We start from the raw sequence: 24645 nt of genomic DNA on the forward strand, positions 1-24645 counted from the left end.
GAACTCCGCCCTAGTTGCTGCACCTGAGTCTTCAGTCTCCTCCTTCCGCAGTGCTGGTCGACGCCCACTCCTCTCTCGGCCAGCGCCATTTTTTCCCGGGTGCGGGACCCTCGGTTTTTCCCCTGCTTCTGGTCTTTCCCCTGCTTCTTCTCTTCTTTCGTCCTCCCACTGCACTCGAATCATGGTCCCCGGTAGCCAGTCTCGGGGATCATCCACTATAAGCAGTCTTTCCTTTTCTTCTGCCTCCTCCACTTTCAGCTTGCTTTCTTTTCCTCTACCCGCCTCTGGCTTTTTCATATCTGGGTCTCCACAAAGGTCTCCTGGTTCTCCTAGTTCTCCCCCTTCCATCGCCCTCATTTCTTTCCACGGATACCGCGGCGGAGGCGGAGAAGAGGGCGTTACTGGGTAAGCCTCTGGAGTTTTTGCCTCCCCCTCTCCCCGCTCTGGATCTTGATTAACCGCCTCCTCCTTTATGTCTGTTTCCACACTCTCCGTTTTCACTTCATCCCCTACTATCGCCTCTCCCTCTATCGCCTCCGTTCGCTCCTCTGCGTTTGCTGCTGTCTGTGTTGCCATTTCCGCGGACATGTGTAGCGCCGCGCGGGCAGCCTGCCAGGTCTCAAGCTCCTCCCTAGTCCTTTCTAAAATGATCGTTATATCTCCCCACGTCTTAAGCTCTGCGGCCTTCTTAGTGGCCATAGCTCTCTGAGCAAGTGCACGAGTGCACTTCTCCCAGTTAGAAGGGGAAAAAATGTCCCCTGTTCTAACTATCGCTCCATCTTTCAGGAGCCGCCCGACGCAGTTCGCAACTGCATTCGCTCTCATAGAGAGCACCCATTCCCGGGCACCCACGCGTATAACCTTAACTACCGCGTCCATGATCCGGATCCTCTCGACCGCCTGCGGTCCGCCGTCTCAGCTATCACGTCGGGGTCACCACTTGTCGCCTTCTGATGCGACACTCTCCCGTTCGCCTGAGACGGCACGGAGGCTCCCCCAGCCTCCGGGCCAATGAGCACTGACACCAATATGAGGATGCTGCAAATGGCGTTTATTGTACGCATGTATTTGCTTATATACCTACAAGCACACTGCTATCTCTACGTCATATCCTTCCTCTTCCTTCCTCTTTCCGTGCCATCGCGAGATCTTCCGATCGCCGTTCCCTACACTAAAGGCAAATGTCTTTTATAAATGAGAAAAGAGAAGGTCAAGAATGTACAAATCTATGAAATGATTTTCTGAGAGCACTGACTACTTTTTGGTAAGCATCTTGATTTTTTAGGTGGGCTTCAAACTGCCCATACAGTGCATAACATCTGTAAGTTTGCAGTTGCTGCGAATAAACTGTGAGTGAAACTGTAAGCAGTTGCATGTCTCATCCTCTGGTTACCCAGAGACGCTTTTGGCTATCTGTATGACTCACTACTTAATTAGTGTTTGCATTACCAAAGCGCCTAGAGGTCTCAGTCAAGTGTGGGACCCCATTATGTTAAGAATCATACAGATACAGTGAGACAGTCACTGCCTCAGAGGACCTCACAGTGTAAACAGGCTAAACAGAATAAGGACTGGAGAGAAACAAAAGCCTAGAGTTGGGAAGTGACTTGCTCACTGTCGCACAGCATAGCAGAGTGGGGAATAAAACCTTTATTCTCTTGACTCTCTGTCCAGTTACCTATTAACTAAACCATGCTGCATCTGTCTATACTTGCAATAAAAATAAAATAAATAAAATAAAGGCAACTGGTTTTGTGCACAAGTGCACTCAAATAAGTAAAAGCAATGCTCCCAAATCAAATTCTAAGAACTGTCTTGTCATTAGGGAAAACATGAGAGCAGCAGGAATAGCTGTGACATGACTTGAGTAAACAAACATCATTGTTCAGGGAACTGGCTTTGTTTGGTTTTGGTTAACTACTGTTCATGTATCTTAATCAGAACAAAACTACTAAGACATTGTATCTCCCCAGTTAGTTCGCGCTCCTCCTTCATAAGGTGAGCGTCTTAAATCTGAGACCACGATCACTGACACGTCAGCCTTGCTCTTAACAGTACCCTGTCCTCTGCAGCTTAGAGCCCAAAGTCCAAAGAACATCCTCCTCCTCTTCCCTCCCGTTTAATTACATAAAAAAGCAGGATCTCTGGAAGAAATGGAGCAGACATGCTTAATTAACCAATTTAGATCGGAAATTGTACCAAAGCTGTCCCAAATCCTCCCACAGTACAAGAAGCAAGGAGGTCTGGTCATGGGGAAGAAGGAAAGGCTAAAAATCTAGGACTGTCACTTTTAGAGTAACTCCTTCCTTCTTACAAGAACTTTGGGTTGACAGATGCTGTCCCAGTTTTGCATGTCATGCTTAAGTTACTAGTATCTGGTAACATCATATATTTCTCATGGTGGCCTCCTGCGCATGATCAGTTCTAGAGTGAACACGCAACAGAGTATTTCCAAAACATCCACCCTAAAGGCTGCTACAGTCACAATCCTTATTATGCCAGACACAAAGAGAGGTTCAAAATTAGTCCCCTGCAATACAGACAGGCAGCATCACTTAACTGGAGAGCCAAAATAGCATATCTGACTGAAAAAATAACAGGAAGGCACAGACTTGAGCAGAGAACATGCTTTATTGAGAAGTAGATACAAGAATAGCACATTCTACCACATCATAGGAACAGGGTTTAGCTTCTGCACAAGAATGGCCTTCTTCCCTACTCCACAAGAGATCTACTTCGTTGGATAGAGAGAGTATCTGTAGCTAGTACAGGAGCAAAGGGCATATGACAGCAAAATTCAGTAATGCCCACAAAGTACACATCATGTACTGATGACCTATTTTTTTTAAGGAGGCAGAGAAAGGCAGAGACAACCATCAGAAGGGCCATGGAGAACTTTTCCACATTAGGATGGGTCAGTGGTTAACAGGAAATGGCTCCTACCTACCAGTACACTGCAAGTGCTTCTTTTCAGACACCATTCAATGAGAAAGCATTGGAAGGTTTAAATGAAATCAGCACTATATGATGCTGCCATTATCTACTCCAAGACTGTCCCCCCTTTTTATCACATTGGAGCCATCTAGGAAACTTGAGGAACAAGGACAGTGGTTATATTTGAAAGCCATCGTATGATAGTTTCTTCTGGTGGTGCTGATGGGAGAGAGGAAGTAAAAGCTTTTTTGTTGTTGTTTTACAAAGACAAACAAGGATGCACTGTCAGAGAAGCAAACCATCCACACAGCTAACTGGAGCTGCCACTGATGCACAGAATGTACACTGTAGGCAATCCAACAACTGATGATATTTGCATTACAGAGTTTCTGTGGCTGTTTGGACAAGGCTAGCAAAAATGCGTCTGAAGTTGAGATTTCTCTCTTCAGTGTAGAGAAAAAATCCTCTCCAATAGAAAGAGACCTACAATTCAAGGAAGAATGCTCTGAGAAAAACATTTAAGCTGAAATATGTTGAACAGACTGTTTTCGTGTAAAGAAATCTGCCAACTCCAACAGATAAACCAGGAAACCAATAACGTATAACCAAAGAGGTTTCTCCAACAGATGTGGTACAGTACTAGCTCCAGGAGAGCATACCAAGAACAACTCTATGAAATACCTCAGACCATGATGTTCTCATACACTTAGCCTTGACTCCTCCAGGGTTACACTAACAATCACACCACTCAGGTACAAGATATGCAAGCTTCTGACTGTACAATATCAACTATGTGAAGACCTGCTATATTATATGGAAAACACTGCTCAAAGAGGTGGTATATTACCTTATTAAACTATTTGATACATGGAATGGAACAGTCCATCAGACAAGACTTGTTAAAAATGCTGAAGTCAGTGTAATTGCTGCTTGTTGGGAAACCAGACTTTCCCCAAACGAGCATTATTAAACCTTGTTCAAAAGCCACAGAAGTTATCCATTACGTAGAAGGCAAGGAGCCTGAAGGAAGAAACAACCAGATTATAGACACAACACAACCTCATTGGAATAAGAACATGAGGGTAAGACCAGTGACTGGACAGGTACAGTACCAGATATCAGAACTCCTTGGGCCAGCGCTGCTAGGAGCATCGTTTGGGTCCTATACAGATCCAATCCTTGCAACCTCATTGAGGCCGAAACATAAAGTTCCTCAGAACTAGCGTCTGTGGTGTGCACAAAAGATCTGGGCCAGAACAGTACCAAGGGGAACTGATCTTTCGGGAGGGTACTGTACCAGCCAATCACAACAGCAACAGATACAACAGAGATCCCTAGGGTACTTCCTACTGCTGGGGTTCACTGGCTTCAGGAGTGATAGGTAGTTAAGTTCCCTTAGGAGGGGTCCATTTCAAACAGCTGGGATCCATTATCTTATTGCTGTTGGATCTTTTTGCCTCTTTGGCTATCCATTCATCAATCAGATCCTGGGGAAAAGAGCATGAAAGGGCAGGTTAAAACAAGTGATCTATGATGGAGAATTATCCATGGTACAACACCAAACATCTAAGTCCACAAATCTAAAGATGAACAGCCTGCTATCTGCTTAGCATGACAATAACAACATCTCTTCCACAGTGCTTTCTAGAAGCAGTTCCAAAAAGACACTGATAAGGCTACTTTTAGGTACAAAGCAAAGTCTCAGGAAGGGGGAAATGAAAGAGAGAAGCTGTCATAGATTTGGGTATTTACACACTACTTGCCTTATATCTTACAAGGATACAAGCAGGACCTACTCAGGATTCAATGAATTCAGTCCACTACGAGGTCATCCATTTGCCCAGTAAAGGGCAGGCACGAGGAGGAGCACGACAGGAATGTTGATCCATTGCTCCCCTACAAGCCACTTACAATGAGCAATGTTATTCCACACATCAAAATAAGGAAGATCAATGCAGCATATTTCTACAATACTGAGGAATCAAGCTGGATGCCCATATCATATTTTATCAGTTAGCGCCTTTCACTTCAAAATTACAGTGCTCCCCCACTAGAATCAAACGGCTGGAAAGCCCAGCACAAGGCAGAGGAAATACTGATTTTGGTAAGTTCTGTTACTTCAAATGTAATAGCTAAATATAAGCCATCAGAAATCTTACCTGTCTTTTTAGAACCAGGTGTTTTCCCTTCCAGTACTTGAGCATCTGAAGTGCCTGCAACGTACTAACAATGTCGACAGGGTTTACTGCAGTCTCCTGGCTGATTTCTGCAAACCAATATCAGTTTATGTAAGGAGAGTAACAAGCCAGTCTACCATGAAAGTCCTTTGCAATCACCCATACTCGTTAGTTTTTAACTACAAATTTTAGGCAACTGCCTTTGTAATCATATCCCCAAAATGCCTTGCAGACAGTAAGGTGGCACATACAGTATTGCTGTTGTTGCCTGACTTGCATCCTTACACCATCTTGGTTATCTGTAGCACTGTTACATAACTTGCCTATGCTCATTTTACTCTTGATGACTGACTGATTGCAGACAGCTTGAAGAACCACAGGCTGTGGCTGCAAGCCAGGCCGAGCTGTATAGAAACAGCCCATCTCTACGAAATATTGCATACTCCTAGGTACCATACGTGTAGAAAATGCTATTAGCAGAAATCTAAACAGTCTTAGTACTTTTCCAAAGTGTTTGAAAGCCTCTTGGTGTAGCCATTTATCTTCTTAAAATTAACATTCTAATTTAGAGATGAAGTTCTTTTACAGAATCTTCTTTGAAAAATCATTTTAAAAAGAAACCAGTACATGCTTTCAAAGCTCAGCAAGCTGGCTTATCTTTAATGGTGGCAGGTTTGGAAAGAAGGGCAACACTTGGCTGTAAGAATATTCTGGTGAACCATGCCGGTACACAAACTCCTGTATTAATGTGTTGTTTCTTCTAAAAATGAGCCAAGCATGACCCGCCTCATATTTGAGGAAAATGAGAGAGTAAGATGCACAGAATTGCTCCTCAACCTTATTCAGCTTGAAGACAAACCTTTTATAGAGATCTCTTTTCCTTGGAAATTATGCAGGTAACGAAGGAGAACTTCCTTCCAGTAACTACGGTAGCTGATGAGACCTAAATCAGACAGAGGCCGTTCTGGAGAGCCAACTTTTTCTTCTACCTTGGAAAGCAAATAGCCTGTAAAGGAAAGAAAACCTGTTTATCTCTCCTAAACTAGTCTCTCCTGACTGTCACTCTCTTTAGCATTTGCAGAAATCAGCTATAACCAAAACTGCTCAACAGCCACCAGAGATATGTTACATTTCTGGGTGAAACTGTACACATTGGACAGAAAATGCTTCCAAAATATCACTCTTCCATGCAGTACTGCAAAAGGAGCTCAAATTTCTTTTTCTAATTAACTATTACGTGTCAGTTGGTGGGCAGTTAAAAGGCAGACTGAAAGTATTGCTGACTTTCCAATATCAGTATTACTTAAGACACATTTGAAAACAACAATGAGGGGTTAATGTGGGCATTTAATCTACATGTTTTCTCTTCCTAACACATAACAGTACATGCATATGAAGCACATAAAAGGCATTTATTTGCTTGGCTACTTCTGCATGCAAATATTGGCAATGAGTCCGTGATGAATGGTCTCACTGGCAGGCAGCAGTGCATGTGCCTCTGTTAAACAGGTGTTTTAAAGTTCAGCGAGTCCTAGGTATTCACATACACACTTTTGGATAAAGTCCCTTCAAACAAGTCAGCCGTGCAACTCTGATCCTCAAAACATCAGTATAAGAAAACCGAACTCCTTAAGACAGAGATTTTTTCCTCATTCCACAGCCGTTATCAGTAGGTTTTATTGCAGTTTTTATACTTACTGAAATCAATGAGCATTTTGCCATAACCTTGCCTCATATATTGAGGCATTGTCAGGATACAAGAAACATTGTAGTTGAGAAAAGAATTCTTCTCCTAAAAACAAGAACACAGAGAAGATAGCTTAACAGGTCTCGATTTGTACGAACAAGGGGTGTATCATAATCTTGACAGACTGAACAAGCCCGTGCAACTGATATAATACAAGGTGAACGGAACAGCCATAGAAAAACCTGCCTAACCACTAACAAGTAAAATGATCATCCTTCGGCTACCAACCTGGCTTAGTGTCTTACTTTATTAGCCATTAAATTGGGTGTTTGGTGCACAATTTTAAGCCTAGGATGGCAGGCACTGGAGTCGTATCTGGGGAAAAGCCAGTAACACTTTACGTCAGTCCTGTAACTACCACCTCTGTCATCTAACAGATTTACACACAATAAAAAAAGCAACATAATACTAATATAATAAGCACAGAGGATATATTGAAGTGTTCAGACAAAGAAGAGACTATTCCAGACACGCTTGTGCTCAGATCAATGCAGATTTTTCTTTAGAGCGTTTTTTTTTTAGATATTTATTCGGTTTTGACTCAGGTAATTTCACTTTTCTTGTATCTAAGTAAGGACAACCAGGAAATGTATTTCATGAACAGGCGGCAGGGATTAAACAAACAGTTTGGCTATCTATTAGCTAGGCTACATGACTGAGCAAACAGGGAACAGAACACAGACACTAATGCAGATCAGCTTTGAAACTTTACCTTTCCTTAAACACAACAAATCCCGAGACTGCAAAAATTCTGAAAGTATATTCAGTACTGATAATCTGCATCCTAAATCTCATTCCAGTGAGGTAATAATAAATATATATATTTTTTTCAACTAACCTTGGAGAAATACCCTATCAGGTGACACCCAGTGTTGTCAGCTTCTGTCATGACATAGAAGAGGAAAGGCTCAACATCATAATACAGAGTTTTATGGTCCAAGAAAAGTTTTGCCAGCAGACACAGGTTTTGACAATATATCTAGAACCAAAGAGAGAACAGGGTACACCCGTTTATTACAGTGGAACATCCCCAAAGTGGACAAAAACAAGCATAGATGGGAAATCAGAAGAAAGTTCTGAACCATCTGAGAAATAACATACAGTCTTTCAGATAGAGCAGCTGAGTCAGGAAACAATTCCCTTTATGATGAAGTTTGACAAGCCTATGTACCAAACAGAAGAATTCCCAAAGGTGGGAAATTAAGTTTGTGATATCAATCTCTGAACACCTGAAACATCACTTACTCAGAGAAGGAGAACAGAAGGTTGAAAGAAAACAGGATGTCTGCTTGCTTGCACTGCATTTGTATTAATCCCATAATTCAAGGTCACCCATACTGACTGGAAAAGACTCCTCCCAACTTCTGACAGTGCAAAATTTAGCTGGTGAATTTATTTGTTTGTTCTTGCCTCTGAAGCCTTCAAGACCAAACACAACTACAGACAGGGCACAAGCATGGTGGACTACTACTACTGAGCAGCTAATCTGCAGGTGCAGTCTCATGTTCTGCCCTTAAATTCGCTGTTAAGGAGATCATCTGCAATAATGCTGGGCTGCTTCAAACTCTAACCCAAGCTTGGCTTGGCTGGAATGGGAGATGCGTAGCAGCAATCTACTGAGGCCATGCTTCAAATCTCCCCATTAACTTTCAGGAACGGATCTTGACATATAACTCCAAAAGCTACTAGTCCAGCATGATGTGATAGACAACAGATGGAACTGCTGATGCACAACAGGGCTGAGAAATAACCACGAGGAAAATGCAGACAAAATTACTGCCAGAATTGCAAGAATGGACAGACTAGACTCTAGTAACCTTTCCGAAATTAGAGAGAGAAAGGTTCATTCGCATCCTGTTGCTCTACAGGGAAAGCAGTGCACAGCACATTTGAACGATGGAATCCGCATTCAAGACTGGCCCATGACCAAAGTTAGTTACCTTATTCTTTTTCCCATCGACTTCAAACACTGAAATGGAGCCTTTGCGGTAGATTTCATCACCTGGTGGATGTTTCCACACACATTTTGCCTACAAGAGGAAAACAAAGTTAGAGTGGCATTGCTGTTTTAAGGGCAGAAAAAGTCACAACAGCTATATAGCAAGAAACACTTCTTAGCTATGATATCAAATTTAATTCCAGGTCCCATTTCTGTTTCCCTATATTCCAATGAGTGGAACAAACATCAAATTTGAATCTAATTAAATCTGTCTTCCTTTCAAAACTGCACTGAATATTCTCACCTCATGTTTAAAAGAACAGATCTTAAAGTGGACAACTGACCTAACAATGGTAATAATATTGTAAAGCATCTCCGTGCTCACATCAGTTTTTAAAAGCTCAAGAATCAGATCTGCCCTAAGCCTTACCATGTGTCTACGCAGTATTGTCTGGCTCTTCATATATTTGAGACAGAATTCGCACATGTAGAGACGTCCCAGCCGAGCATACTCCTCTGGGTAGGGAGAATGATACCAGGTATCCAACTCATAACGGCCAAAGGCAATTGTTTTAATCATATTGCTGCCTTCTGTGATCTGGCCCTGAAGCCGCAATTTTTCCTATGAATGAGAAAAGTGAACGGTTAATTAAATAAAAGAGGATGTGGATGTGAGGGTAGAAGGGGCCCTAATTATTTCCCTTGAGGAAATCCTTCTGTTCAAGTCTTCTAGGTTCACCCGTTAGTATGAGCAGATCTAATGACCACTCCCACGCACCTCTCCTCAGTCAACCTCAGACTAAGCCCTATCCATCAGCAGTAGAGTTACTGAGCCTTCCTTTCATCTTTTGTATCTCAGCACTTAGAAGCACACTAACACTGGGATCCTACTCTTTCCGTCATCAAAGCAATGTAACCACCTTGCCTTTTCATGCCTCTTTCCTCATCTGCAGGGAGAGATACAGCCTAGTGTTCTGCCTGAGGTGCCCCAGATGCAACTGCCACTAGGGAGCATCAAAATATCTTCTGGTTCATCTCCAGAGATGGAAAGTAGCTTTGAAAAACACCTGCAGAAACCTTAGCAATATCAGGAATTGAATTCTGTTCCACAGTCACAGGCTACTGTCAAGATGACCCTCTGCAAAGCATTTTTGTCTTCCATTTCCATCACTCCTTAGCTGTCCTTTCACAGCAAGTAAAGCTGTCCATTCTCTCAACAAAAACAAACACCTTTTAAATGGGACCATTACCAATTATTCCTCTTGCTACCACTGCAGAATTCATGACTGCAAATACTTAGCTCCACCTGTACTTTTGGCACAAAAGTCTCTGAATGACTGGCACTAAAGAGTTATCCCTAGCATAACTTTGCTGCCTTGGCTGGGCTGTAGCTCCTCTTCTGACAAACTCTGATTCTATCTGCACAAGTACCACAAAACTCAGGAAATATTCAGATCTCTGAACATCTGCTGTAAGATATACTATGAACAGAAATCTCACCAGGTCCTCAGAAGCTCGTGCTTGTGCTCTTCGGAAAAGCTCAAGGTCATACTCGCTGGTCAGGTTTTCAAGTAGAGGTTCCCTAGTATTACCATAGGTTTGTCTGTGCTCCTGGAAGAAAAAAACATTAGTTTTTGCAGCTATGCTGCTAGTAAACTGCTGACTCTCAACGCTTTTTGGCCCTGAATGTTGCAGGATGTCTGAGAAAGCCAAACTCCCACTTAATAGTCCCATTCCAGAGAAGAGGGAATGAAAAAATAAAATTGCTATTTTTACCATATATTTTTCTTTTTGCTCCTTGCTTAGTCCTGAGTTCCTTTTCTTCCTGAGCTCAGCTACTTTCTCCTTGTACCGCAGCTGTCTCTCTGTTGGTGCCTGAAAGAAACCAGAGGTGGAAACTTTCTGTAGGCTTCACCTACTTCAAAGCTTTTTATTCACCCAGAGGACCTCTGTCCTGGCTTCCATTTTATCAGATTTGTTGCTCATGAATGAAATCCTGTCAGTGAACCATCACAGACATTTGGCATGCAACATCAACCCCACAACACACAACAAAAATACTTTTGTCCAAGTATTACATTGATAAAGTATGACAGCTGCACATCCCAACAACTTATATTCTTTTTGTTTCAGAAACTGAGTTTTACAGATTTCAGTGCTGCTGAGAGAGCACTTCAGGTACAACACAAGTATGTAAAATTGGAAATATTTCTTCCTCTCACAGCTCTTTGCCAATGCACCTCAGTTCCACTGATCAGTTGTGTGGAAAAGCTCAGAACGGATTCATGAAGTCATCCTGATTTGACTCTAAGGCTCATGAACTGAAAAATGTAATTCCCCTGGTTTTATTCTTTTGGATTTAGTCAGAGTAAAATTGAGTTGTACAGTTCTGCAGAAATTCTCTTGTCATATACATCAAAGCACACAGAAAAGATTATCCTGAGAAGAGCTCCAGCCTCCTTTGTAATATTACTGGGAAATGCCACCTCTGCGCTCTCACTAGCTGCTCCAGTCTCTCATTTAAGGGATACAATGCATTTCCCATGCTCAAACACATCGGAGGTGACAAATGGGGAGTGCCAGAACTGAGCACAATAGCTTATCTGAGACATGAAGAAGGGAGATCAAGCTAAAGTACTTGTCACTGGCAGCCACAAGCTGAGTTTTTCTACTCCTAATTGAGAAGCCACTCTATTACGTGCAGATTGCCTACCTGGTGTCTGGTAGCGTGCCTGTTGTTGTCATCCTGCCGATGGGCCAGCATCCTCTCCTCAATCTGTTTATCCCGGCTCTGTGCTCGCACCTGCAAGTCAAAACTCATCTGTCAATACTGCAGCAAACTATATCAAAGCCTTCATCTTTCCCATTTCTGTCTAGGTGAATTCTCTGAACTGTAATTCACAGATGATGCGACACACCCATGCTGCTGTCTCAGTTAAAGACATCAGTCAGAACATGGTAGCTCCACTATCTGTTGACAAATGACACATCGTGGCATTTTGCTTCATAAAAGCATAAGGAAGCCAAAACAGGAGACTCAATTACCTTGCACTCATCTGCTGAGAGATTATGATATAGTGGGCATCCTGATATGGAGAAGTGCCGCTCATGTTTTCCAGTTAGGTGTCCTGTGAAGGATCAGAAAAAAAGCTTTTAAGATATGATAATAAAGAAGTTTAAAGAAGAGTCTAGATGGTCAGATACCACATATGAGCTTCTGAAGGGGTATGCTAAGTTTATTATCAGTATGATGGGATGAACACATTTCACAGTTCATGGCACATCTTTTAGAAAAAAGGAGTAAAATCCCTTTCACAAGGGCTCAAAAGCTGCACTCCATACAAGCAGCCAGACATATTAGAGGACTGCATTAATTTGCTTCTGAATACCTGCTTCTGGTGGAGACCAGCACCTCGACTGCAGAACTCTGCATTTTCCTCCCAAGCCTGTGCTAGTACTCTTAACCTGTTCTTCACTCCACCATCCTCCAAATATTTTTAGCCAAAAACACCTTGTGAAAGAGTACACCTACAGATGTACTCCATCTCCCTTCTCTGTACCCACTTCCCAGCAATGTTGCTGATCCTAATTAAATGCATACTGTCAGGATGTATAAACTCAGCTAAGTAGGACTTTGAATATTACAGCAGAAAGGCAAAACCAATACATTAATGCTCGAGCTGAAATTACCTAAAGAGTTACAACCAGGAGTGGGACATTTCATGTTGAAATTGTAGCTCTCATGGAAGCGGCGGCGCTTAGGGCGATGAGACAGGTCGCTTCCTGAATCCTTCATGGACATGTCCTTGGCAATGCTCTCATCGTGTGACACATTTGGACTGGAGATATCAATATCGGACTCGGAGGAAGGGGCATTCCCAGTGGGGGTGCGAGGTGGAGACTCATCATGATCTGCTGCATTTTTAGTGTCTGAATAGGGATCAAGACATTACAAATTTATATGGAAGAAAGCTTTCAACAAAATAAATAAAGCAGTTCCTGAGTATCCTCAGGGTACTGTATCGTGCCCTCAAGAGAATAAATCACGCACCCTTTCCGACAGCATTTTGCAAACTCTCAGAGCCTCACTGCATCCCACATACCTCTATCAGAAAAGTCAACCACTTGCTCAGTTTCTGACCCAGATGAGCGGGTCTGCCGGAGTGGGTATTTCTTTGGAGTCACAGGAGTGGGCTGCTGTTGGCTGCGAGTTACTCTCCTTGTAGAATAGACAGGCTCTTCTGCTCCAAATGATGGTGGATTACGAACTGGGCTGGAATCTAATTCAACAGAGACACCATAATTACACGCACAAAAAACACTGCAAGTAACTTAACTCAAGTATGCTCTAAAGTCTGCAATATCAACATCTGATAGCTGGATATCAACAGACAGTTCTGTCTGTTATTATCTCGCAGGAAAGTGATACTTCTACTCCCCAGGAAAATCACAGGCATCCCATGCACTGATCCAAATCACACTTCTTTTTGTTTTTTAAGACATAATCATCAGATGTTCATACATGTGCACTTCTTATCTGCAAGGAAATTTGCCACAAGACAGGTTCTTTGTCAAAGTGTATAAACAGAACAAGGTAAAGATTTTAATATTTACTGTCATTTCCTCCTCTTGATGCCAGGTGTCATTTGATTTCCTATTACTAACTACCAGCCAAGAAACAGCTAAACTAAAACTAAAAACGATTACATAGAAAGATTCAACATCTCCTCTTACAATCCAGATGCCAAAGCAGACGTACACAAAATAACTAACAATACGTTGATTACATTTACTACAGAATAGCCTCAACAAGTCACGAAAGTTTACCTTGCCTTGCAATGCAGAAAACCCCTAGAAAACAAACAAAGCAAACAAAACCAACTTTCACTCCTGAACACCCTCTCTGCACTGGTACCATGTAACTAATCTGGTACCTATGTAAATAACTAGATGGAAAGTAAAATTTTAGAGTTCTCAGAAAAATTAGTCAAAGCTGGCAGCAGAATCAAGGTTTTAATTCCTCTCTCATTTAATAGATAGGCAACCTTACTTTTTAAGCAGAAAATACTGGATTCCTGACTTTCACCACCAGTTTAATCTTTAGATTATATCACCTCATTTCTGCAAAATGCACTTATAAAGATTGTTCTTTTCCTCAGTACCACAATACCCAAAGACAAAAAATAAAATACCTTTATTTAGGTATAAACTCAACACATTTAATTTAATGCTCAGGAAGATCAACCTCCTGCCACTTAGGCGTTGAGGAAAATAACACGTTTACCTTGAGAGCTTTGGCTAAGCCTGGCTGAGGAGCGGGTCACGCGGGCCGACCGCCGGGACGTGCCATCGCTTTCCGAGCTGTCTGTATGCTCGGGATCGGTGGAGAAATCGGAGTCCTCCGTTCCATCCGAGCTACTGCCGGCGTTCCTCTGCAACACCACAGAGCCCGGCATCAGCGCGGGAGCACTGCGACCGGCATGCTGTATTTACAGTACACAGAGGATATTTGATTCTAGGCAATCTCAAGTTCGCAGTGCCATATTGTAACGAAAAAGGGCCAGGTGTTTTACTCTGGAGAGTCTCCCTTGAGTCACCTCAGCGCAGCCGCGGGCGGGGCCGCCCGCCCGCCTCAGGCGAGGGAGCGAGGCCGCCTGCGAGGCCCCGCGCGCACCGTGGCGCGAGCGCAGCCGCCGCGCCGCTTTGTTTTGCGCCCAGCCGGGACGCGCCGGCCCCGGCCAATCGCAAACCGCGTGGGCGGGGCCGGATGCGGGAGCCCGCCAATGGCGCCTTGCAGAGCGAAGGGGCGTGGCCACGATGCGTGACTGACGGCGGTCGCCAGCCTATCCGGAGGAACCTCGCTCCTACAGAAACATCCACCCCGGGCGGGGGGGGAAGAGTGGGATGGGGGAAGGGAAAGAGGGAGAAACAAGGCACGCGCGGGGAGGTGACCGTTGGGAGCGTATAGGCAGCTGCGACGACCAATCAGCGGCCAGTCCGGCGACGAAGTAAAGCCAATCCGCGGCCAGCTCTTCAATTACCCGCCCAATCAGAAAAGCCGAGGGGCGGGACGCACTGCAGGCGGGGGGAGGGGAAACGGCAACCGTTGGGGGCGATGAGTGATGAGCAATGGCGGCCAATCAGCGCCCAGCAGGCCCCCGCGGGAGCCACTCAGGGAGCAGGCGGGGCGGGCGCTGGGGGGTGAAGGCCGCTATTTTCCCCCAGATTTTGGGCCCAGGGGAGGCGGCTCGGCAGCATAGGGGAGGGGGGTGGCCGTAGCCCGAGCTTGCCGCCCTCCCGCCGGGAGCCTCCGCGCTTTTCCCGGCCTCGCTCACCTTCCTGCGCGGCATCCTCGGCGGGGGCGGGGGCAGCGAGGCGGGTTGGTCCCCAGCGCCCCCGGCCCGCGAAGCGGCCGTCGCCGCCGTGTTAGCGCCGGCGGGCTCCGTGGTGACAGCCGTGTCTCCCCTTCTCCGGCACGTCTGTTGCGGCGGCGCCAGCCCGCTCCCTCCGCCGCCAGCAGTCCCTGTTCCCTGCTCGGTCCCTCACGCTTCCGCCGGGACACGGTCCACACCCCCGTCACGTGACCCGGAGCCGGCCTCACGCCAGCGGGGGCTGCCATCTTGGATTCGGACAGGTATCCTGGCGGCTCCGCTGACGGTGAAGCTGCGGGCGGCCATCTTGGGTTCGGGCTGGGGAATCTCCACAGGGGTGAGGAGGCGGCGGCCATCTTGGGTCCGGGTGTGAAGCCATCTGGCTTCCCCGCGACGCCCGGAGACTGGCGCGGCTGTTTTCCCTAGGGAGCCATGTTGGATGCGGGCAAGCCGAGCCCTCCCGCTGTGGCCATCTTGAGGCGTGGCAGAGACGCGCCGTCGGGTTCGTGGGTGGAGGAAGGCGGTGAGTCCCCGTTGCTCTCGCGGCGGAGGCGGGCAGTGTGGAGGCCTTCCTGCCGGGGGGGTGCCGCTGTCGCCCCGCGTGGGGCCTGCTGGAAGGAGAGGCCTTTCCTGGGCCCTGCCTCCTGCCTGGGCTGGGCCTGGGGGGGCCTCGACCGGCCTTGCAGCGAGCCCCGCTCTGCCCCGAGCCCCGTGATGGGCTTGCAGGCCGGCCCGGCCAAGTGCTCTGCTGCTGTCTTAGCTGTGATCAGGCCAACACCTGGTTAGACATAGCATCTCAATAACGTTAAGGCAATGGCATTGCCTAACAGCAGCAGTGGGTGGCTTTATTTACAGGACTTGTGGAAAAATAAGGGTATTTAGTCAAACACATGACTTCCTTGCAGCTGTGGTTATCTCTAAGGATTATGAAATTCTTAGGGCCTAATCCTATAATCTTTATGAGTGCGTGTCATCCTTAGTCATGCAAGTAATACTGTTTCTTTCATTCCAAATTGTTGTTGCTCCTAGGTGTATCAGAGTCTCCTGTTTAATGCTGAAAGGCAAACTTACGGAAGAACTTGAAGTGGAATACCTCTGCTTTGCCCTGGTAGGGAGGAATGGGAAGCAGTAGTGTGGTATGTTATGTGGGGCTGCATGTGTTGGTTGCAGATCAGCATACACTTCATATAAAAATTGCACACATGAAATAGAGGAAAACTAGGAATGGGGGAATAGTTCATTAGTAGTCTGGTTATTTTAATGGACCAATTGCAAATCTATTGATGAGGTGATTGCAGAAGAAAACATGTTGTCTTTTTGCTTTTTCCCAGGCTACACCTGCCTGTTATGGTATAATTATGACTCTGGTCTTAAAGGGAAAAACAGATTTGTTAACAAAACTAGCATGCTTTTCTCCTCTTCCTATTACATTGTTTTTTTTTCCTCCTGCACAGTTGAAACCCCATTCCCAATTTACAAAGAACTCAATGCACATCAGCATAGCTACAGTGCAGGACTGAGTTCATAGCACGACGTGTGAAGGAGGGATTCTTGCTGTGAGGGGAGGAGCTAGAATAAGATTGCAGAATTTTCTTGCCTTACAAAAAAAATAGCATTTAAGATAGTCTGGGATTTAATGGAATTTCAGATTGCAGTTGAGGCAGTCTTATGCTAGACTAATGGACATTATATTTTCAAGTTATTAGATTGCCTTGAAACTTTTAGTTTATGATTAACTTGGGATAACATTCTGCAGAGAAAGGTGAACTAAAGTTATAGCTCCAAAGAACAGTAGAAATGAGAACAGAAGAGCAGTGTGCAGCTTCTTAGTGGAAGGAAAAGGGAGGAGTTAATTTGAACACTTTATAATTGCTCATCTGTAATTTTCTGTGAGACAAAGCTTAGGCCTCACAAAAGAGCAAGTGTTTCTAGTGTTCCAAACCGATGGAGGACTCTAATGGAAATGTTGTGGGGCAGTCAGGAGCAATGAAAAAAGACTTAAAAGGACTTCTAAATCGCACCTTCGTCTTAGATTCTACTTAATGCAAGAAGAGAGAAATCTGTGGTACAAAAACCGATAATTAGCTTAAAAGCTGATTGTAACGTGGATATCTGCAAAGTCCAGATGTGTTAAATTCCCTTGCACATTTGCATAGATGAAAAGGAGTAAAGACTATAATGACCACATAAGAAGCTGCACATCACTACATCCCGCTGCAGTATTTGCCTATCAGTGATAGCTGAAGGATTTCTCTTTTTAAAACTATGCATCATATGAAAGCTGTAGCTCTTAGTTATATTGGATACGCAAATAAAATACTCATTAGAACTCCCAGGTTGTAATGAAACTCATGTTTGAAATAAATCATGTTTGTTATTGCACATTAGCAGATTTATCACCACCAGCAGGATGTTGTTGGAAAAACAAAGCAGGCAAACTGAAGTGGGTGGTGTTCAGTAACTTTCCTAGAGGTGGCAATACTTGAATAGAAGCCAGTTCCCCGTGTTCTCTGAATGACTCCTAGCATTTAAACTGGTAACACAAACCTTAAATCCTCTCTGCCATTTGTACACTGAATGGACATAGCTGAGGGGGAGGAAGGGAAACTAAAACACTACAGTACCCAGTGTATGTATATGGAAGTGGGTAACGAGATGGGAAGATTGTCTGTGCTGGCTGAGCTGTCTTACGCTCTCAGGAAGAGCAAAGGGTCAGATCATGTTAAAGCCATTGTAGAGCTTGAAAGAACTTTTTCCTGTATGTATATACCTATGAGTAGTACTAGCTGTAGGGATATAAAGTCTCAGGTGCTTGTTAGAGGAGTCACTGCTATTGCATTTCAGTTCAAAATCCAGCCCAAAATTGGGAGACTTCTGGCAAAAACTAAAATTTGTTTCTCTTGAATTTGTATGTGCAGGATGAGTACAGCCCTTAGCCATGTCCCAGTCATTGGTATTGTGGAAGTTTCATCACTGGCATTTGTTGAAGCCTAAATTGTAGGTCTGTTCCACAGCAAAACACGAATGGATGTGAAACTTGAGGGGCCGCACGCTTACGGGAGCCTTCTGCCTTGGGTTTGCCGCTAGATGTCAGTGCATGAAACGACTTCTTCACCGTGAGCAAGCCAATGAAGTCGGGAGTCAGCCTGGAAGCAAAGCGGATTCCTCAGGGCGCAGAATTAATAAAACTCCAGCTACAAGGCTCTCCACTGGAGGGTGAATTCCCATAATCAGGTTCTTGAGACAGTCTTGTAGTCTCTTAACTGTGTCAGAATTTTCCAAGTAGGACCTAGAATGGGGAATTTCCTTATGTCACATCAGAAGAAAGTTTAGCAAGTGCTTGATGACTTTACATTTTAATGTTGAGCACAGTCATTTTTCTCTTTTTCTTTTCCTTTGAATTCTTAAATCCTAGGTTCTTGAAGGCACATCAGTGGTAAATTCCCACAGATGTCAGCTACCTGAAATCTCTTGGCTCTGACAGTCTATCCAAATCTCATGAAATCTCTCTAGGCCTTTGGTCTAACTAAAAGCCATTGGAACTTAGGCTTATGTACATTTGCTATCCTAATTAAAAAAAAAAATCCCTTCCTGCATCTTAAGGAATATAGCCAATGAAAAAGGAATTTCCACAAAAAAAATCTCCATAAACAGACAGAGGCATCAGTGGGTAGAAATTTAGTTAACTTTGAACTTCTTCTTTGGTACCCACTTGTTTTGGAGACATGGCGCTCAGTGATCTGTCTGTCTTGATTTAGCCATCACTCATGTTGGTGATAATATAAAGTAGGCTTATACAGGAATTGTTGTGAAGCAGAATAAATGCTTGTAAAGTACTTCATGATTTTTTGTTGCTAAACACTTCAGAAACATTAGTGTTCACTTTGGTAGTTGCTTTGTGTGTTACTTCTATGATATGTTCCTACAGGGTTACTTTACCTGCTTGAGCATGCCCAGGTGAAGTGGGAGAGAGGCTATATAATGAAACAAATATCTGAAATGCTATACTTCAACAAATCTTACTTGTTTTTAGGTATCGTCAGTCCAGCCCTGTGGACTAGAGTTAAAGAAAGGCTAGCCTAATGATTGAGCACTCCAAATATCCAGGGCATCACTATATAGATGTGAGGATCCAGGACTGTTGTTTTTCCTACTTTCACATCTTCTGAGGGTGAGTAGAGGTGGCTTCTACTCACTTTGAGTTCCAGCTTAATGTTTTAAAATGTCTATTTTCTAGGTATGATAGGGCTGGGCAATGGAGCAGCACCACAGGAGCTTTTGGCCCAAGCATGTAAAGCTTGAAGAGTTCCTGGTCCCAGTTTGATGCATCTTAAAGGCCTATATTGACATGGGTCACTGTCTCTCACAAATGCACTTTTGCTGTGGAATAACTGAGGTCTAGCTGCTGTCTGCTGGATGTGCTTTAGGACAGGGCCCCAGGCAACCTGATCTAAGTTGGCTCTGCTTTGAGCAGGGGTTGGAACCTAAATTACTCTGTCACTAGCTCAAAGCTTGAACTTGATTCTTGATTGGATTAAATGCGAACAAGCTAAATGTCAATATGTTTATGCAAAGGGTAGCTTCCGTGTCTCAAAACTTCTAAATGTGGTAGGAGACCTGCTGCTGAAGCTAGACTAGGCTTGGCCCTATGTACTTTTGAGCCCTGACTTCTGTTTACAGGTGCAGAAGCCAGCTCTCAAGTGGGCCTTGCTGTGTTTCAGAAGCAAACTCTAGAGGAATGAATATATTTCATCCAGACAATAGTAGTGATGAAGCTAGTCTAGGCTTTTGGATTTATTTGCAGATAGGCATAATATTTTTTGTTTGACTGCAACATGAACTAAAATATTCATCTGCTGGTGTGCATCAGGAGGACTTCAGTTTTGAGAGGATGTGTTTGCAGACAGCGCAGCAAATGGCTGATTAGACAATCTTTTTTTTTTTTCCTCCCTTCTTCCATGTGCTGGTCTCCCATAAAGCACAACAGAACCAAATCCTGTCTGGGAAGCTTATGTTGTATTTGTTCTGCGGTGTGGGTTTTCTGTGTGGGGTTTTCTTTTTTGGTTTTGTGTTTTTTAGCTTGAAGGTGGTTTAGATTTGGGTGGATACTGACTTGAAGTATAAATAAGCTACTAAAATCTCTATATGAAGAGTCCTGGGTACGTGCCATGCATTAAGCTGAAGGTCTTGCAGAACCCAACTAGCTGTAGATGGATAGGAGTATGTCAGTAAACTTCAAAATCCTTACACTCACTCTTTCCTCTAGGGCTCCGGCATGCAGACATCTGAGTACAGCCAGCATCTTCTGGCATCAGGAGCAAGGTCAAGCCAGCTTGGCCTACATCAGTGGGGTTTTTTCTTTTTTAATTTTAGCAGAAAAAGAATCCAGTCTGAGTTTTCCTGAAAGCAGAAGTTTTTCACTTAGTTACAGCTGAATATAGCCACACTTCCTGCTTCTCTCTCTCCCCTTGGGTCTCATGGTATGGTCTGATTTATTAAACAGCTGCAATAAGTGTTGTGCCCCAGCAGGACCAAAGCATCTTGATAGGCCAGATATTTTTATGCCATCCTTGTCCTGATCCTGCCAAAATTGGTTATTTTTTGGATTCTCTTGTCTGCTTTTAGACTTGTGATCTGCTCCTTTAATACATTCCTTCCAGTCTAGGCAGTGCTCTCCAACTGCCTGGCACTGATGTTAATGTCTTGCTTCCTAATCAGTCAAGTTCATTGCATGCTTCCTTAAAGGAAAACTCTGCTCATGTTGTTCAGCCCAATGACACAACCTTTCACAGGTGTAAGAAGCATTTGTTGCCAAGGATGACACTGATGTGGGAAGTGAAGGTGACACTCTAATCCTTTTTGGCATTTCTGAGCCTATCCTGTGGGCAGTTTTTTTCCGTAAAACTGACTGTGGTAATATGGGCAATGAGCAGCAGAGACTTTGCAGCTCAGTTTCTGGCTGCCATGAAGAATAGCTTGATTGTAGTAAGAACTTTGGGAATATTAAGAACAGGTTATATTTGGGTATAGCGGGGACAGAATTTGGCTTTGATTTGATTAAACAGTGGTCCCAAATCGGTGTTCTGTGCCTCAGGCAGTCACTTAGAGTAGTGGAGGTAGAGGGATGCACATTTAGGATGTGCCTAATGTTTAGGGCCAAAATGAAAAGAAGAGGCAGGCAGCAAGCAATTGGAGAAACCAAGAGTCACCTTGAACTAAAGAATGGCATATGCTTGTATGCTCAGCCAAATGTTAAGAAACCAAGAAGCCTTGAGACAAGGAGCAGACAGGATTGCGATAAGACAAGAGGGAAGCTGGATTTAGGTGGAAGTAAGAACCAGAACCAGACAAAAAAAATTTGGAGAATAACTACCCGCAGGTCGGTATATTGAGCAACACAGTTGCTGGGATGGTCTGACTTACTCCAATATCAAACATACCATCAATTTGGCTTCCTCTCTGTTTAGTCAGTTTTATCTCTTCCTTAGTTTCCTAGGAGACTGACTACTACCAGATTACCTCTCTGCTTGGTTTCTGGCCTTAAAGACTGTAGGAGCCAAAAAAATACCAGACTGAATGCAAATTGCCAGTACAAAATGGTTGGAGAAGGGTCATCTATCTCGAAGAAATCTATTATGAGATAGATCAGCAACTCTTATACCAGTTTGTATTGGGGAAGATGCTTGTCAGGTAAGTACAGCTTGGGTGAGTGCTGCTGGCACTCTCCAGGGGGCTTGTGTCCTGTTGGAAGTACACTGCAGCAAAATGGCTATTCCTAGGATAACACTTGTGCCAGCTGGAACTGATGATTTCCTTTAGTACTCCTGTTCTCATAACTTATTCATGGCAAAAACCTGTTCCTTTCCATATGAACTTCTGGCTGGTATAGCTCCGAGGTGAGCCAAGTGGGTTATTTTTTTTCAATGTCTGCATTTTTTCCTAATTACGCTGTGCCAGTTACCACACGGTTTTCTTTACCTATGCTTCATAATTCATGGGTTCCATGTTCCGGAAAAGTTCAGCAGTGTTTCTAAGAGAGACTGTTTTGGGACTGCCTTGCATCTGTGAGGGAACAGTATTCTTGTGCCAAATACAGCCCTTTAAATAAACAATATTTTTCTATATCACTTTTCTAACACTTTCTAATCTAATTCAGTTGCAGGAAGTAGAAAGGTAGTGTTGTGTGACTGAGCAGCCATACTTTGCCAGACAGCATCTGGTGGGTGAACTAGAGCTCTAACTGCTGAGACTCTTCTGTGCCAGCTGAGAATCCATGGCTTTTCCCGAGCATGTAAAGCTTCCCCTGCTGTTCTCTAATGCATATTCTCCTGAGCAAGCTGTCAGTCCTTAATTATTAAAACTAATGTCCATTTTATTCATGAAATTGTATTAAGTTTCTGATGTAGTTCTGTATTAAGTGCTGACTCCTAAATCCATATGGTTAGGTATAGGAAGAGAAGCAAGGCCACTTCTTTAGGGCTAGGTAAGTGGGATCCACCAGCATAGATCAAAAGTCCTGGTGTCAGGGAGCTGTGCTGTGTGTCCTGCTGCAGGCAGCCTTTGTGTGCCCCTTCGAACAGTCAAGTGCCAGCTCCTGCGTAGATGCACGGCCTGCAGATTGGAAATTGCTTTTATGGCACCATTAGTGTTGGTGGCATTCACAGCAAACTGGAAACAGTGTGCCCAAGCTTCAGCAAGTATATGATGAAAGGTCCCAAACGAGCTAATAAACTTCATCCCCTGCTGCGTCCATGCTCCAGAAGGAGAAGATGCAGGGTCACAGCAGTGGGATGATCAGACAGCTGTTGCAGCGGGTGGAAGAAACCTAAGCAGCAGCAGAGGATGTCAGAGGTGTCAGACACATTTTGTTATAGCTCTGCCTGCACTAGACAGCACTGCTCAGAGTATTTATTTAAATGAAGGCTGTTCTCATACTTCTCAATCTCTCTCCTGTTTTGTATTGATTCCTCAGTGCTTGACTAACTTCCTCTCCTTGGTCTTATTTTGTATTCCTTTGCATGCTTTGTTACGATGTTGGCAGGGCTGGACATCAGTGATTACTTTTAAGAGCACTCTTCCTTTCTGGTGTATTGATGATTCATACTATTAGGACAGGCTTCCTGCCTTTCCATGACTTAGTGGAAAAGATCTGTTTAATAATGTCTCCTTAATTTTAACAGGGCTTTACTCTGTTCCCAAAACTCTCACTGTATTCACTGTGAGCATGATCAGACTGTGAAATAGCTTGGCTGGTCTGGTGAATAATCTGTTAGTCTCTTTTAATAAATAAACTGAAGTTTTATTTATCTTACTCTTCTATAGAGCTTTTCATCTCAAAACATTTGAGTGCAGAAACTGTCCAGTAGTAAAATGCAGCCATCTCTCATGGGGATAGAGTGGGAGGCAGCCAGGCAGGCATTTTACTCCACAGTTTAGAGTGAGAGGAATTTTCCTCAAGGACAATGAGGGAATGCTTAGCTTGTATGCTAAATGACCCTTTGATCTTCCACATTCATGCTCAGCTGATCAGGACTTTAAATCTTAGCTCTGTCTCCCTCCTACCCATAGCAAACAGCAAGAAATATAATCTCATTTAGGACTTGAGCGATGGACCAGAATGATAGGACTGCAGTGAGATTGTTCATTCTTACATGTTTCCTATTTATCTGCAACTTCCTCAAGTGAAGCTGACACAAAGCTAAAGAATGGCAAGTAGCAGTTCTGGGGCATGTAATAGGGTGTACTTGAAAGGGTGAATGGGAAAGGGAGGGCCTGTTATCTAGGAGAATATTCTTTTAAACTTATAAATACTGAGAAACTGGACAGTGCTGTGCTGCATTAAAAGGCTGCTTTCTGGAGCTCATTGAATAGGTCAGTACACAGCCACAGGAAATATTTGATAATTTTGAAGCTTTGTAGTGTCTGCTAATCATGACAAAATGACTGGCCTCTGGGGCTCTGAAAACTGAGAATAGTTGACTGGTGGCGTGGTAGGTCAGCTCTCCTTCTCTGTGCAAGGAGAGAAGGCTACAGAAACTGCTATGGCAGTAGCAATGGAAACAAGCAGACACTATGATAAGAAGTTGCATCCTTGACCTGTAGCCTTTGAGTAGTTGTAAAAGATTGTGTTACTTCTGCTACTATGCAGCACATCGCTAGGCACCTCAATTATGGGGAGATGACTGCCTTGCATAGGCAAGAGTGTAGCCTCCAGGAACGTAAGAACTCCAATTTTATAATGCTTGCTCTGTGGTGTGTCTTTGTTGGGGAAGATATAGAAAGGCCTGTTCTTGTTGCAAATGAAACAAACTTGGCTGGCTGATAATGTGCAACCCCATCTGAGCTGAAATAGCTGTAACCCACTTGATAGGTAACAGCTGGTGCTTTCTTGCTTCTTCATAATAAAGAAAAACGCGAGTTTTTAAACTTGAGGGAAGCACTGAGTGAGAGCAAAATATGGGCCTATTATGAGTGGTG

General features: G+C 44.0%; 2 protein-coding genes across 10 annotated transcripts in view; one reads left to right on the top strand and one right to left on the bottom strand.

The window, feature by feature from the left end:
• Positions 1-2612: 2612 nt before the first annotated feature.
• KAT7 (lysine acetyltransferase 7) lies at positions 2613-15266 on the bottom strand. Of its 2 annotated transcripts, XM_026106938.2 has the most exons (15): positions 15133-15266; positions 14082-14229; positions 12901-13077; positions 12488-12727; positions 11843-11925; positions 11511-11600; positions 10574-10672; positions 10298-10408; positions 9228-9419; positions 8799-8888; positions 7697-7837; positions 6810-6903; positions 5971-6117; positions 5094-5200; positions 2613-4421 (listed from the first exon to the last, which is right to left on the bottom strand). In XM_026106938.2, exons 1-15 carry the CDS (start codon positions 15145-15147, stop codon positions 4320-4322), a joined length of 1836 nt encoding a protein of 611 aa, XP_025962723.1. In that variant the 5' UTR covers positions 15148-15266; the 3' UTR covers positions 2613-4319. The 2 variants fall into 2 exon arrangements, with proteins under 2 accessions (XP_025962723.1, XP_025962722.1); XM_026106937.2 differs by lacking the exon at positions 15133-15266 and having other exon boundaries at positions 14082-14501.
• Positions 15267-15339: 73 nt separating this feature from the next.
• Positions 15340-24645, top strand: part of FAM117A (family with sequence similarity 117 member A) — a 34527-nt gene continuing 25221 nt past the window's right edge. The window contains exons 1-6 of one of the 8 annotated variants that reach the window (XM_064524609.1): positions 15340-15431; positions 15595-15691; positions 16198-16276; positions 18183-18402; positions 19202-19339; positions 20435-21858. The gene's annotated coding sequence lies outside the window, so the exon portion shown is untranslated. Of the gene's footprint in view, positions 15432-15506; positions 15692-16197; positions 16305-18182; positions 18403-19201; positions 19340-20434; positions 21859-24645 lie in introns of those variants that run through there. The other 7 variants (XM_064524611.1, XM_064524608.1, XM_064524612.1 and 4 more) reach the window with 7 other exon arrangements.

This window comes from Dromaius novaehollandiae, chromosome 22 (assembly GCF_036370855.1).
Source record: "Dromaius novaehollandiae isolate bDroNov1 chromosome 22, bDroNov1.hap1, whole genome shotgun sequence".
In the NCBI taxonomy this organism is placed as follows: domain Eukaryota; kingdom Metazoa; phylum Chordata; class Aves; order Casuariiformes; family Dromaiidae; genus Dromaius; species Dromaius novaehollandiae.

Excerpts from the sequence above, each read along its gene's own strand:
- KAT7 (XM_026106937.2), bottom strand. The coding sequence starts at position 14,253 with ATGCCGGGCTCTGTGGTGTTGCAGAGGAACGCCGGCAGTAGCTCGGAT. Across the intron at positions 12,728-12,900 it reads GGTTGACTTTTCTGATAGAG|ACACTAAAAATGCAGCAGAT; the intron begins GTATGTGGGATG and ends ATCCCTATTCAG. Across the intron at positions 7,838-8,798 it reads TCGATGGGAAAAAGAATAAG|ATATATTGTCAAAACCTGTG; the intron begins GTAACTAACTTT and ends CTTTGGTTCTAG.